The sequence below is a fragment of the Mauremys mutica genome, chromosome 22, assembly GCF_020497125.1.
Source record: "Mauremys mutica isolate MM-2020 ecotype Southern chromosome 22, ASM2049712v1, whole genome shotgun sequence".
In the NCBI taxonomy this organism is placed as follows: domain Eukaryota; kingdom Metazoa; phylum Chordata; order Testudines; family Geoemydidae; genus Mauremys; species Mauremys mutica.
In genome coordinates this window covers 19,099,470-19,115,313 of record NC_059093.1, presented here as the reverse complement: position 1 = coordinate 19,115,313, position 15,844 = coordinate 19,099,470, and the positions used below count along the sequence as shown (strand labels likewise).

Below are 15,844 nucleotides of genomic sequence, written 5' to 3'. Positions count from 1 at the left end.
CTGTAGCACAAGCTTCTTGAACCTGAGTCAGTTGACCTGGGCTCTGAGGCTTGCTGCCACAGGGCTTTTTGCAGTTTAGAGGTACCCTCTGAGTGCTACAATACTAAAATAGTACAATTAATTTTAGTAAAATTAATACACTTTCTTTTAGCATGAAGAGAATAGTGGTGACTGTTTCCTTTCTATCAATGTATCAAGAAGGATCTCTGGCCCTAATTCCATCCTCTTCTGGCAAGCAGGGTCCAATCTGCTACAGGCTGAAAAAGGCTTGTTTCAGGATAGAAGGACTTCAGTAGGGCTACTTGTGTGCTCAAAACTGAGCATGTGCTTAAGTGCTTTGCTGGATTAGGGCCAGAATGCTCAGCAGCTTGCAGGACTGAGCTTATAAATCAGGTAGCAAAAATCCTTTCTGTGCCTAAACATGCAATCAATAAGTGATCAATAAGTTTTGCCATTTACCAGATAGGGACATTTTGTGGTCTTTGAGATCAATTTCTTAGAAAATGTTGGTAAGGGTGTTTGAAATGACAAAGTGGTAGAATGATTTTAAAACTCAATATGTGAGAAGAATCTAATAGGAATCTAACAGATCTAGAACATCACCAGCACTAAAGCTGATTGTGGATTACACACAGGGGCAGCTCCAGGCACCAGCACGCCAAGCATGTGCTTGGGGTGGCAAGCTACGGGGGGCACTCTGCCGGTTGCCGGGAGGGCGCCCCTGATTCACAGACACACCTTAGATTTTTTCTGTTGGCTTGTTCTGTTATTCCCTCTTCTACAACATTCTTCTCCCACATTCCTAGGTAAGAGATGGTCTGACATATCAAAGCATGCTGCATAATGGCCTTCTATTGTATCTCAGTGGTGGAGTATGCTTGGATTTTGAAGAAGCAGTGAACCTCATTTTCAGATGTTTCTCAGATATCTAGAGGGAGAGCAGTAATTCATGCAGTAAAATCAATGCTAGACTGAAGACCCAAGTGGGATTATACCTGCTGCTGACCAATCAGAATTTGGTTTGGGTTTTTTCTTCAGATCCACGAGAAGGAGGAGGAAGAGCTCAATGAGAAGAGTGAAAATGACTCTGGTATTAATGAGGAGCCTCTACTCACAGCAGATCAGGTACATGAACCTTCCTGAGTTTTTTGCCCTGACCTTTCCTCTCTCTGAAAGGAGGGAAATTCTGACAAGATATTTTCCTTGCACCAAATCTCATCCCTATCAAGGTCACCTTTGCTATGGTAAGAGACACAGATCCTCCCTTATACTAAGCACAACAGCCCCTTCCTTCACTAAGCAAGTTAGCCACAAAGAACTGCCCATAGCAATAGTGGGAAGCCCAGGAGTCAGCATACTAAGAAACCTAAGAATCACTAAGGCCCTTCTCTTCAGAGTGAAAGGGGAGACTGTCCTCATATAAACCACCACTTAACCTTTGACTTTATAGGAAAATGCAATTATTTGTAAATAAACATCAAGAACTATTTATGTTCAAAGGAGGGAGAGGCAGTGTAACCAGCACTATTCTTTACTATGAAGTTAGACCCGAAGTCCTAACTTGAGCAAAGCTCCCATTAACTTCAAATAGGACTTAACTAGAAGTTTTGCCTGAGTAGGGTCTCCAGGATGGAGCCCTTAATACAGTGTACAGCTACATTTTTACCTGCATAGATGGCAATGAAGTTGAGTCTGTCAACAATATGGCAAAGCTTAACCCAAGTAGAGTGTCTCTTTGTTGCACTCGTGAATTTATATTAATGATACATTATAAAGCAACAATAGCTGGATCATGATGCTGCTGCTCACACAGTAATCAAAATGGCCTTTTCTGCAATTATTGTATTCAGAAGATCAGAAAGTACAGTAGTCTTGGTAAAGGGATGAGGGTAGGGTGACTGTCTCTTGACTGTACTTGTGCTCTCCTTCACATCAGGGAAGGGCAAAAGTTCCCACTGTAAATGCTACCATGTAATTGAATAACAGTCCCATTACACAAGGATAGGCCCAGTCCCTCGTCAATATCTCGGTGTAATTCCTGGTGCCACAAGTTATGCATGCACATAAAGGAGTGTGGGGGGACATTGGAATAGACAGACCCTTCTACCTTGTTCACACTCAGCTAAAATTGACTGAACTGTAGAAATTTGGTTTTGCGGAAGTTTTGGTTTCAATAGCTCAGTGGTTTGAGCATTGGCCTGCTAAACCCAGGATTGTGAGTTCAATCCTTGAGGGGGCCATGTAGGGATCAGGGGCAAAAATCTGTCTGGGGATTGGTCCTGCTTTGAGCAGGGGGTTGGACTAGATGACCTCCTGAGGTCCCTTCCAACCCTGATATTCTATTATTCTTCTGCCTGTCTACTCATTTGCTATAGGTTTGTTTAGAGAGGCAAGCTTTGTGTCTTGTAATGCCAGCAGAGGCATTACACTGCTGTCTCTATAGCAGCATTTTTATTTTATATATTAGTTGAAGTGCTTCATCCCCTGCCCTCAACCAGGTGTCATATGTTGAAAAAGCCTTGCATTACACAAATATCCAGACTGTGCCCTTCCTTCCCCCTTTGAAGTTGATTTCCCAGTGGGAAAAAGACCATTTTCAGTTCTTTGCAAACAACCTGTTTGCTGGGGTAACTGTCAAGCAGATACAACAAGGAGTCCTTGTGGCACCATAGAGACTAACAAATTTATTTGGGCGTAAGCTTTTGTGGGCTAGAACCCACTTACACGGCTACCACTCTGAAACTTGTCAAGCAGATGGTTTGTATTTAGTGAATCAGTGACAAGAATAACAAGGGACATGATAAAGGTACACAAAGAAGGAATGATAAAGAAGATGCATAATGCAGAATAAGGGGGCATTAAATTAAACTTCCCAAGGGACAAGTTATTCTAAAATTGTTAACTGTGGGGTTTCTTCACCCTTCCTTTGAGACATCTGGTATGAGTCACACCATCAGAGACAGGATATTGGATTGGATTGACCCCTTGCTCTGATAAAATCTGCTGAGTCTTATGTTCTTATGGACATAAGATAGACCTGGTCCAGTGTCGTGACTAGAGCTGGGTGAAATTTTTTGGACAAATAGGTTATGCACTGTGAAGAACACGGTTTGGGATTAACTGAAACTATCTGCAAATTTATGTCAAATTCGAAAAATTGTTTCAACCAAATTGAAAAACTTGAAATGTCTCAGTAATGTCAAAAGGAAATGGATCATTTTGACCCCAAACATTTATTTAAGTTGAGTGCTGGGGACAACTTCCTGGTTGCTGGAGGAACCAACTAGAGACTGTACTCCTCTTGACCTGCTGCTCACAAACAGGGAAGAATTGGTAGGGAAAGTAGCAGTGGGTGGCAACCAGGGCAGCAGTGACCATGAGATGGTTGAGTTCAGAATCCTGACAAAAGGAAGAAAAGAGAGCAGCAGAATACGGACCCTGGACTTCAGAAAAGCAAACTTTGACTCTCTGATTCCCTGGGAGGCTAATATGAGGGGGAAAGGAGTCCAGGAGAGCTGGCTGTATTTTAAAGAAGACTTATTGAAGGCGCAGGAACAAACCATCCCAATGAGCAGAAAGAATAGCAAATATAGCAGGCAACCATCTTGGCTTAACAGAGAAGTCTTTGGTGAGCTTAAACACAAAAAGAAGCTTAAAAGAAGTGGAAACTCAAACAGATGACATGGGAGGAGTATAAAAATAGTGCTCGAGTATGCAGGGGTGTAATCAGGAAGGCCAAGGCACAATTGGAGTTGCAGCTAGCAAGGGATGTGAAGGGTAACAAGAAGGGTTTCTACAGGTATGTTAGCAACAGAAGAAGGTCAGGGAAAGTGTGGGACCCTTGCTGAATGGGGGAGGCAACCTAGTGACAGAATACGGGGAAAAAGCTGAAGTACTCAATGTTTGCATTGCTTCGGTCTTCACAGACAAGGTCAGCTCCCAGACTGCTGCACTGCGCAACACAGTATGGGGAGGAGGTGAGCAGCCCTCAGTGGTGAAAGAACAGGTTAAGGACTATTTAGAAAAGCTGGACATGCACAAGTCCATTGGGCCAGATGCAATGCATCCAAGGATGCTGAGGGAGTTGGCTGATGTGATTACAGAGCCATTGGCCATTATCTTTGAAAACTCATGGCAATAAGGGGAGGTTCCAGATGATTGGAAAAAGCCAAATATAGTGCCCACCTTTAAAAAAGGGAAGACGGAGAATCCGGGGAACTACAGACCAGTCAGCCTCACCTCAGTCCCTGGAAAAATCATGGAGCAGGTCCTCAAGAAATCCATTTTGAAGCACTTGGAGGAGAGGAAAGTGATCAGGAACAGTCAACTTGGCGTCACCAAGGGCAAGTCATGCCTGACCAACCTGATTGCCTTCTATGATGAGATAACTGGCTCTGTGGATGTGAGGAAAGCAGTGGACGTGATATACTTGACTTTAGCAAAGCTTTTGATACTGCCTCCCACAGTATTCTTGCCAACAAGTTAAAGAAGTATGGATTGGATGAATGCACTATAAGGTGGATAGAAAGATGGCTAGATTGTCAGGCTAAAAGGGTAGTGATCAACGGCTCCATATCTAGTTGGTAGCTGGTATCAAGTGGAGTGCCCCAGGGATCGGTCCTGGGGCCGGATTTGTTCACCATAATCATTAATTATCTGGATGATGGGATGGATTGCACCCTCAGCAAGTTCGCAGATGACACTAAGCTGGGGGGAGAGGTAGATACGCTGGAGAGTAAGGATAGGATCCAGAGTGACCTAGATAAATTGGAGGGTTAGGCCAAAAGAGATCTGATGAGGTTCAACAAGGACAAGTGCAGAGTCCTGCACTTAGGATGGAAGAATTCCATGCACTGCTACAGGCTGGGGAATGACTAGCTAAGCCAGGGTGGGCAAACTACAGCCAGGAGGCCACATCCAGCCCTTCAGATGTTTTAATCCGGTCCTCGAGCTCCTGCCAGGGAGTGGGGTCTGGGGTTTGCCCCGCTCCATGTGTGCCATGGCTCCGCGCAGCTCCCAGAAGAAGCAGCATGTCCCCGCTCCAGCTCTTACGCGTAGGGACAGCCAGGGGGCTCTGCACGCTGTCCCTGCCCCAAGCACTGCATCTGCAGCTCCCATTGGCTGGCCACAGCAGCCAATAGGAGCTGCAGGGGCAGTGCCTGCAGACGGGACAATTTGCAGAGCCGCCTGGCCATGCCTCCCCGTAGTAGCCGGAGGGTAGACTTGCCGCTGCTTATATATAATTAAATAGTTAGTGGAGAGTCTCCCACGTCAGTTGCCTAAGTACCAGGCTGCAGAGTCATTTTCATATTCATCATCATCCACAGTCATTAGATAGAGGGCAATTGAGGCTGCCTCACCCACATCCCTAACCTCTGGGCTAAAGCTTATAACAAAGGCAATACTGCTACCAGCTCCTCCTCTACAGTCTCGTGACTCTCGTCCTCATTTCCTTTCCTGAAACAAATGTTTCATTTTGACTCAATCTTTTCACTTTTTGATTCTGAAACATTTTGAGATATATTGTTCTTGATTGAACCTGAAACAAAACTTTTTTTGATTTTTCAAAATTACCCGGGAACCAAAAAATCCATTATCAGAGGGGTAGCCGTGTTAGTCTGGATCTGTAAAAGCAACAAAGAATCCTGTGGCACCTTATAGACTAACAGACGTTTTGCAGCATGAGCTTTCGTGGGTGAATACCCACTTCTTGCATCTGAAGAAGTGGGTATTCACCCACGAAAGCTCATGCTGCAAAACGTCTGTTAGTCTATAAGGTGCCACAGGATTCTTTGTTGCTTTTAAAAAATCCATTATTTACCCAGCTCTAATCGCAAACCCTTTGATTGTAGTTGCCATGTTACTTTCTGCCTATCACACCCCAGGCTTTACACTGCCAATTTCACATGCAAATTGTATGGGAGTCTCTCTCTCTCTCTCTCTTTCACACACACACACTTAACAGTCAGTGCTGAGGATTGGTCACAGCTTCTTAAGAGAAAAGAATCTGCAACTAAATGGGTTCATCACTGGGTGAAAGGTTGGAAAACAGGTTTTGTGGATGCAGGTTTTTTCCTAAATCCTACCCTCCCAGATTTCCTGATCCCCCTAGACACATTCTACAGTGGAGTTGTAGGGACAGTCCATCTCAAAATCAAATGGTGTAGTGCATTATAAAATTAAGCATTACTGGAAAGAAATGTATTACTATCAATACGTCCTGATCTGAGTACAGGTACCCCATCAGCTCTTCAGTGTCACTAAAATAACTTACTGAACCCAGTCTCTGGGGAGATGTGGGAAGTTTTTGGCCCCTTTGCACAGCCAGAATGATGCAAAGGTGGTAGAATACAAGAGAAAATATGGTTCAGTGAATTAAATGGCAACCAGAAGGAGACTCATAACGTCCAGGTGAAGAAAGGCAAATGATTCCTTCTTTGTGAAATGGCTTTCCCATCCAGGTGCTGAGAGTCTAACAATAATCACCACATCTGAGAGTGGGAAAAGAAAGTACATAACATAAATAAATATTCCCCTCTTTTTCTCCAATAATATTTGCAGGGTAATCTTGATTGGATTCAAGTAGTTTGGAGAAATAGCCTGTTTAATTGTTTTTTTTTGGTGATTGTCTTAATATTTTCATTCTCCATTATTACATCAACCTTTTTCTTTTTTAATTAAAATGTAAACTGCTTTCTCTATATAAGACAGAAGATCACAGCTCCTTTGCCAGTGATAAATAGCAAGGCGATAGGCGTCTTTAAAAAATGATAGTTGTAAATGACTAGATAGAAATGTTTCATTTGTTAATTGCATAGGATAGTGTATATGTTCTGTATTCTGTTAACAAGTGATTCCTTGACTGATACTTGGGAACATAGAAAGTGTCATTCTGGGTCAGGCCAGAGATTCTTCTAGTCTGGTAGTAGCTGCCCAAAAACTTAATTAAGGTTGCTCGGAGTTAAGGTTACCCAGTGATGTCTCATGCCCTTCCAGTTCTGTAAATTGTGTCAATAGTGGTGAACAGGTGTTTTCTTATCATGGGGCTTATCAGTAGTCTGGTGGTATACATGACATTGGTCTCTGGAGCTTAGTGAGGGGTAAGTAAAGACAATGTCTCAGAAGGAATCCTCAGGAAAAGAGTGGCTGTAACATTTTGCAATTCTGTAGTAGTTTGTGTGGAGTACGCTCAGTGTCTCGGTATAGGCCAGGTGTAGGTAGATCCTTTGCACCACACTTGAATGTCTTAAACCAGAGTTTTGCCTTCACAAAGAGAAGGTGTTAGAATTAGTCCTGTGTGCTGTGTTCCTAGAGTGTTATGTAGCATCTGTAAGGGTAGAGTGCTTGTACATGTGCTATTGGTATGTTGGAACATACCTAAAAGGGCACTGTAGGCGTGTGTTGTTGGGGTCACCCCTCTCTGGGGCAGCTGGGAGCCAGGCCGCCTCACTACACAAGTCCAGTGAGTTGGGGAGTTAGCCTGGTGGGGCAGGAAACAGTCAAGGGCTCAGGCCCTCAGGCAGGGACTGAGCACAGAGTTCAGTAATACGCCCAGGCCCTCAGTCAGGGCGGGCAGCAAACAAACAGTTCAAGAGCAAAGCCCAGGCTCCTGGCTCTGAGCGGCCGGGGAGAGGGGGAGGCTGCCACCTGCGAGCTGGGTGGCAGGAGGGACGCAGGCCCGCCCACTCCACTGCGTCCCAGCCCGGGGCCCTGACAGCGGCAGGCGACCTGCTGCTGTGTCAGTGGGGATCCTGGCTGCAACACACTGATATCAGCTCTGGGTGTGCCCCAGCCAGACTAGAGTCGGCTGCCCCCGGGCTACTTCTGACCTCCCCCTCTAGCAGTACCTGCATCTGGTTGGCGTCCTCTACGGCATCGAGCACCATGGGCTCCTCGGGGTACTCCGCGAGCGGTAAGCTGGGCAGCTCCTCTGGGTCCCTTCTCACCGGTAGGCTTACTGGTTTCTCTGGGGCCTGGTCGGTATCTGGCCTTGACTGGTATGGCCAGTCCTCGGGCCGGTCACAGGCCGCAGGAGTCTCCCCAGCGGGAGCTAGGGCACCAGCGTCCAGCCTCTCCGGCGGCCAGGCAGCTTCTGAGCCCTGGGGTTGGGCTTTTATACTTCCGGTCCGGCGCCTGGACCTCTAAGGGGCAGGCGCAGGCTCTAGTGGCTCCGCCCACTTTGGCATCCGGAGGGGCTCGTCCCTCTCTGGGGCAGCTGGGAGCCAGGCCACCTCACTACAGGCACAATTAATGTTGCACTGTGGGGGTGAAGCAGCAACTGTGCAGTGAGCCAGGTGTCCCTTCCCCATTGGCAGAGACAGCATGGAGAGGGTGGGCAGTTCTGCATTTCTTCTCATGATTATGGAACAATGATCCCCTGATCCCCCGCCCTTGGCCATGATGAAGAATTGTTGAGGGATGGGGAGTATTATAGGGAGGGAGGGAGGAATATGACAGGGCACAGATGGCACCACTTCCCTTCCCTTCCAAGTATGTCACTGGAGGGGAAGGTGCTCAACTTTTGCCCATTGTGATTCTGCTCTGTCAGTGCTTCTGAGCTCCCAGAGAGAAAAGGTCCCTTTGATGACAGTCTCTTTTTTGTCAAGAGTTCATAGAAAAACTACATTTTTGGAATCTCAGTTCATCATCAAATCTCTAGCCATCAGACTGGATTTTCTAAAACAGTGTTTGGATGATTCCTTACGCTAGTAAAAGTTGTTGTCTAGGGATGTACTGGCCCCTCAGTATGTGTACCAGAGCACAGTTCTAAGGGGCAAAGGGTCAGAACCCCCATCCCACACATACCCTTTTCTGCTCCACCCCCAACACACATATTCTGCCCCACTGTTCTGACCCCCCTATATTTCCTAGCTTTGCACCAAAAAAGTAATAAGAATCTTAAAATGTTGTGAGCAGCTCATGTTACAGAGTGCTGTGTATCAAGAGTCTTTTCACTAAATGACCAGAGACTTTCTTTCCCTTGATCACACTCGGTCCCATTGTTCAGTAAAGAAGTGTATAAAACTCATGATGACATTACCCTAACTGCTTATTAGAGTCTTTCTTCTTACATCTGTTTAATTAGTGCTAGTTTCCTTGACAATACTTCTAACGTAGAATCTGAATCTGCCATGTGGATTTTAGAGCACTTCAAAATACTACTTTTAAATAAAAAATGTTGGTCTCAGGGCAACATTTCCAAAAGATGCCCTGGCAGAATATAGACAAAGAACAAGGACTTGCACAACACACATTTTCTCAAAGCTGATGGCAGGGCCGCCCAGAGAATTCAGGGGGCCTGGGGCAAAGAAATTTTGGGGGCCCCTTCTATAAAATAATTGCAATATTATATTCTCCTGGGGGCCCTTGCGGGGCCCATGGCAAATTGCCCCACTCGCTCCCCCCCACGAGCAGCCCTGGGAAAAATAAACCTTCCGCATTTCGGCACAAACCCAGTTTTGAGAAAACTTCTTTACAAGGTATCACTGGTTCTCAGCATCAGCTAGTGCTAAAAGGCACTAAAGCTCATTAAAAGGGTTGGACAAATATTTTCCATCAAAAATTTTTCTGGATCGAAAACTAGGGGTTTTTAAAAAGCAGAAAAAAATCACGGACAATGTCTGCTTTCCTTCAAAATTTGTTGTTTTTTTAATTGAAAAGCTGAAATTAATCTGCCAAAACCTGAATATGGTTTGAGGTTTCAGAAGTGTGTGACCAAATATTTGCTGCTTGCTGTGTTTGATTGTTTAAAGAAACAATAAAAAAATTCTGCTTAAAAAAAATCCAAAACTTTTGAACCACCTCAGCTTGTAACCAAACACCTGAGCCCATCCAGGCAGAGATTTTTCCAGGTTTCTGATACTCTGCTGGCTTCCTTGACTCATATCTGTCTCCATAACTTTGGGTTCATTTAGGTTAGAACATAAGAACAGCCATACTGGGTCAAACCAAAGGTCCATCCAGCCCAGTATCCTGTCTACTGACAATGGCCAATGCCAAGTGCCCCAGAGGGAGTGAACCTAACAGGTATTGATCAAGTGATCTCTCTTCTGCCATCCATCTCCACTCTCTGAGAAAAAGAGGCTAGGGACACCGTTCCTTACCCATCCTGGCTAATAGCCATTAATGGACTTAATCTCCATGCATTTACCTGTTTCCTAGAGACTGGCTTCATGTGGTCCCTCACAAACTGGAGACGGTTATTGTGGGTTTGTCTTTAGTATAGCTTATGTACATACTCCACGAACTGAGCATTTGAGCTTGTTCCAGAATCTGGGATGAGCCTATGTTGTCAAAACTGAAATGCTCAAAATAGCACATGAATGTGAATGGACACAGGGTGCTAAAATTAAATTAACCCAGGGGTTCTCAAACTGGGGGTCAGGACCTCTCAGGGGGTCACAAGGTTATTACTGGGGGTTGTGAGCTGTCAGCCTCCACCTCAAACCCTGCTTTGCCTCCAGCATTTATAATAGTGTTAAATATATAAAAAAGTGTTTTCAATTTATAAGGAGGGTGTCGCACTCAGAGGTTTACTATGTGAAAAGGGTCACCAGGACAAAAGTTTGAGAACCACTGAATTAACCCCTCTGGAGCCTCAGGGAATGTAGGGGGGGGAGTGTCTCCCTTTGTAGAGTTGGGAAGGATATTGCTCTTCTCATGTGATCCCTCCCCCCAGTGGCTAATTTTAAATGAAGCTACCCTCCCCTGACATGAATCTCCCTATGGCACTGAAATTAAATATAGACTATAACTTGGCATTTGAGAAGTGAAAGGGACGGTGCCCTAATGGAAAAGCTAACAGCTTGGCTCTTCTGCAAGCCTCAAACTGCTGAATGAGCTTTAGGATAGGGAAGGCCGTGCCTCCCAAACAGCCTGGCCCTGCCCCCTATCCAACCCCCACCAACGTCTTGCCCCCCCCTCAGAATCCCCGACCCATCCTGCTCCTTGCCCCCTCACCGTCCCCCAGAGACCCCCACCACCACCATGGGACCCCACCCCTGCTCCCTGTCTGCCCCAACCCCTATCCACCACCCCTGCTGAGTCCTGACAGACCCCCCCCAGAATGCCCACAATCCAACCCCCCCATTCCCTGCCCCCTAACCACTCCCCCAACCTCTGCCCCCTCCCTGTGCCCTGACTGTCCCCAGGACTCCCTGCCCCTTAGCCAAGCCCCCTGGCCCCAGCCTCTTACCCCCGGCTCCCCCCTCACCCGGAGCCTCAGCGCATCACTGAACAGCTGCAGAGTGTCTCCGGCGGGGCCTGAGCTCCGTCCCGCTCCGAGCCGCGTGGTGAGGGGGCGGGGCTGCGAGCTCCACGCCGAGCGGAGGGAGCTGAGCTCAGGCCCCGCTGGAGCTGGCAGCCCCGCCCCCTCACCACGCGGCTCTGAGTGGGGCGGAGCTCAGAGGCCCCGCCGGAGACATGCTGCGGCGCCACTTGACGCGCTAAGGCTCCAGGAGAGGAGCGGAGGCGGGAGCCTCAGCTGTTCTCTTGGGGGCCCCTGCGGAGCCCGGGGCAAATTGCCCCACTTGCCCCCCCCCCTCTGGGCGGCCCTGGCTGATGGGTTGGGCTCAGATTCACAGTGCATGGGTGTAGGTCAGGTTCAGTGGCCAAAGCATATGACCTTGAGCTATGCTGTTACTGTGACAACCAGGGGCCTACAAAACCTCTGGCCTGCAATACAGCCTTAGTCTTGTTGCTCATGAGCATTTTGCTGGTTTTGGAGCATCAGTTTAGCTAAAGACAAGTTGGAGTTCCAGACTTACCCATTGATACATTTTGAAATATTGCTTCCCCAAAGGAGTAATGGATGTCATGCACTAGCCGAGATAAATCCTGAGCAGAAGATTTCAGTTTGGGAGGCATTCAAGTGACAGTCTGAGCTCCAGTTATGCACAAAAAATGTTATAAGAATCAAGGTGGAATCCACAATAGTACTTAGGTACCTAAACCCCAGACTTAGGTGCCTAAGACCCAGTGTTGGCTTCTCTGTAATCCACAGAACTTCTGCTGAACCCTATAGGCACCTAACTCATTTGGTGCCTAGTTTTTCAGAACAAGAGTACCCTAAGTGCCTATATTTCTGCCTCTGGGCATGCATACTGCTTCCCTCTAGATGTCTAGATGCCTGTCTCCCACCTAAGCCTCAGAGCAATTCACCAACCAGAGGGAAGAGGCTATGGGATGCCTAAGTCTGGGAAGCCCGATCCAGTAGGTATGCTCAGAGGTGTGCCTACCAGATCAGGACACATTCCAAATCCAGCCAGAGCAGGTGGTGTTTCCCACTTTATAACTTTTAACCCACTTGCTAGAGCACTCACATGGGATGTGAGAGACCCAAGTTCAATTCCCCCCTCTCTTGGAGAAGAAGAAGTCATTTGAACAAGGGTTATCCATCTTCAGAAGAGTGCTCTAACCACTGAGCTATGGGATATTCTGATATGGGGCTCCCTCAGTCTCTCTTGTCGAAGCTGTTCCATAGTGGATAAATAATGAAGGAGTGACTAGAGCAGGAGGACAGGACCTGGGGGCTCCCACCTTGCAGGTGTAGGCCCTAACCACTGGACTATAGGGTCAGTCCCATTCATTCTCTTTCTTTCCCAGTAACAGTTCCACTTAAATAAGGGCTTACAATCTGAGTATAAGACAAGAGACAACAGATGGATACAGACTAATGAGGGGGTACAAGGGAACAGCATTAGTCAGCATGATGGGCAGTGATCTCAGCACACCTGCAGCCTAACTGTTGTCGAGTTTTTGTTGGCATCATGGCAAAGGAGAGTTAGAAGACTAAGGGGGGACATGATAGAGGTATATAAAATCATGAGTGATGTTGAGAAAGTGGATAAGAAAAAGTTTTTTACTTATTCCCATAATACAAGAACTAGGGGTCACCAAATGAAATTAATAGGCAGCAGGTTTAAAACAAATAAAAGGAAGTTCTTCTTCATGCAGCGCACAGTCAACTTGTGGAACTCCTTACCTGAGGAGGTTGTGAAGCCTAGGACTATAACAATGTTTAAAAGGGAACTGGATACATTCATGGTGGCTAAGTCCATAAATGGCTATTAGCCAGGATGGGTAAGAATGGTGTCCCTAGCCTCTGTTCGTCAGAGGATGGAGATGGATGGCAGGAGAGAGATCACTTGATCATTGCCTGTTAGGTTCACTCCCTCTGGGGCACCTGACATTGGCCACTGTCGGTAGACAGATACTGGGCTAGATGGACCTTTGGTCTGACCCAGTATGGCCGTTCTTATGTTCTTATGAGTTTTGAGGAGGGTTTTGAGGGAGGAAAATGAGGTAACTGGGGGTATTTATGGGGAGTGCCTCCCAGGCACATGGGGCGGTAGGGGGGAAGCACAGAAGTATTTGTTTTACAAGGTAACAAGTGAGCAATGGAGGCTGGAGGTTGCACTGTGGGCTGATCAAAGGGGAGCATTGGCAGCTTGATAGTTAATGAGATGATACGTGGGTGAGGATGGGCCAGAAAGGGCCTTGAAAGTGAAAAGAAGCTGCTCATGTTTGATGCAAAGGAGACAGAAGGGGGAGCCAGTGGAGGGATTCAAAGATAGGGTTAACATTGTCAAAGCAACAGGCTAGGAAAATGATTTTTGCTGCAGCATTCTTGATGGAGGTGAGTGGGAAAAGATTGTACTCACAGATTCCAAGGCCAGAAGGGATCATTGTGATCATCTTGTCAGACCTCCTGGATAACACAGGCCAGGAAAGTTGCCCAAAATAATTCCCAGAACATAAAATTGCCAGTGATAGAAAATCCAGCATGACACTAAGTTGTTCCAATGGTTAATTACTCTCGCTGTTAAATGGCTGGCCTTGGGGCTGGTAATCAGGACAGCTGCCTTGGGCACCAACTTGCAGAGACACCAAATCAGCACCTGGGTTGGGGGGCACCACATAGCTCAGCTGGTCTGGTCCACTGGTTTGTTTGCTTTTTGCTCTACCAGTCTCCTCAGGGGAAAGAACCAAAAATGATTGCCGCCCTTGGAGACAAAACATTTCTCAAGACCAGAGAGAAAGATGTTGCACTAACTGAGACTCAAGATGTTGAGAACCTGGATGAAAGTTTTAGTTGTGTGAATGGATAAGAAAGGCCGTACTTTAGCGATGTTTTCTAGAAAGAATCAGCAAGACTTAGACATTACCTGAATGTGAGGTCCGAGTGGAAGGTGGCACACAGGTTATTGGGCTGAGTGAAGACAGGATGGTGGTGTTATTCACAGTGAATGAGAAAGGAGGTAGGAGGTTGGGGCTGGGGGGGTAGAGTAAGAGTTCTGTTTTAGCCATGTTTAGCTTGACCTGGTGTATAGACATCCATAAGGAGATATCACAGAGACACACTGAGATTTTAACTTGGCTAGAAGGAGACAGATGTGGAGTAGAGAGGTAGATCTGTGAGTAGTCAGCATAGAGGGGATAGTTGAATTTGTATTTGTGGATTACCCAGAGATAAGGTGTAGAGGGAGAAGAAAAGGTGACCAAGGACACAGCCATTTGCAACTCCCTCAAAAAGTTGGAGGGCAGATGAGGAGGAATCTCCAAAGGACTCCCCATGGAAGGAGCAATTATAGAGGTAGGAGGAGAACCAGGAGAGAACAGTCATGGAAGCTAATGGAGGACAAGATTTCAAGAAAAAGAGTATGTTCAACTGTGTTGCAGATGGTTGACAGGTAAAGGAGGATAAGGATGGAGAGCTGATTCTGGGCTTCGACTAGAAAGACGTCATTAGAGACTTTGGTGTCACAGTTCAGAGTTACTGCATCTATATTTCCCTCTATGGTCCCTCGAGGGTACCTGCTCTAGGTTCCTCATTCTGCGGCTGTCACCTCTCTTGGGCAGAGACCCATGTTGCGCTTGGTCATGCCCAGGAGTTTTCCAGGCTGCACAGTTACCTGCCTACACTGTGATATTCCCAGCAAGTCAGACTGCCTAAATAGGCTATGAATAGTATAATGGCCCACAGTTATAAATTACACACAGCTCTTGGTAAGCAAGCACATTTATTCTTAAAGTGAAAGGATTACAGAGAAAACATAATGAAAATAATGAAAGTTTCTAAATGCATGCTAACAGCTTACCAGAAGTCACCCATCATTCTTATGGGGCCTTCGTAGGCCAAATCCTTCCAACCCTTCTGCAGGGATTGGAATCCCCTCTTGGACGAATGGTCCAGTCCATTTTCTGGCTCAGAAGGAAGCCCAGAGCCAGTTTAAACTCAGGCTATTTATCCAAAAGTCCTGTCTTTCTCTGTTCAGCTCTGCAGAGTCCAGTTTGTAAATGTGACCCTCCCCATGATGAGGTACCTCACGGGGGGAGGGGGTGTTTACAAACTGGCTGATTTGCCTTAATCACCACCCACTGTTGGTAGTTCCTGGAGGAGGTCTGGTAGCTCTCCCCCATGGAGTAGAACACTATGATTATAGATAAATAAGGCTAGGATTTAGTCACAGGTATTTTTAGTAAAAGTCATGAACAGGTCATGGGCAATAAAAATTCACCGCCTGTGGCCTGTCCATGACTTATACTAAAAATACCTGTGATTAAATCTTGCAGGGGTGCTGGGAGGGACCGTGGCTGATCCAGCCAGTTGGCCGGGGTCTGCTGCCCGGGGCTGCAGACCACAGCTTATCCAGCTGTCTGGCCGGGGACCACTGCCCAGGGCCATGGACCGCAGTTGCTCCCGACAGCTAGGGACCATGGCATGCACCTGGTGACTGCTGCCCAGGGCCATGGACCTCGGCTGCCTCTGGTGGCCACCCAGGGCCAAGGTCATGGCTGTTCTGGCCAGCCCCCCGGGAACCGCTGCCTGGGTCGCCAGAGTAGC

The 15,844-nt window shown here is 46.9% G+C and overlaps 1 protein-coding gene across 8 annotated transcripts in view; it reads left to right on the top strand.

The window, feature by feature from the left end:
- The window catches only part of FEZ1 (fasciculation and elongation protein zeta 1), a 162,836-nt gene that overhangs the window by 83,627 nt on the left and 63,365 nt on the right, over positions 1–15,844 (top strand). For 6 of the 8 annotated variants that reach the window (XM_044996816.1, XM_044996820.1, XM_044996813.1 and 3 more), the window contains one exon: positions 1,039–1,125. The exons of the other annotated variants lie outside the window; for them this stretch is intronic. In XM_044996816.1, coding sequence (XP_044852751.1) covers positions 1,039–1,125 — 87 coding nt within the window. The remainder of the gene's footprint in view (positions 1–1,038; positions 1,126–15,844) is intronic. 8 annotated transcript variants of the gene reach the window in all.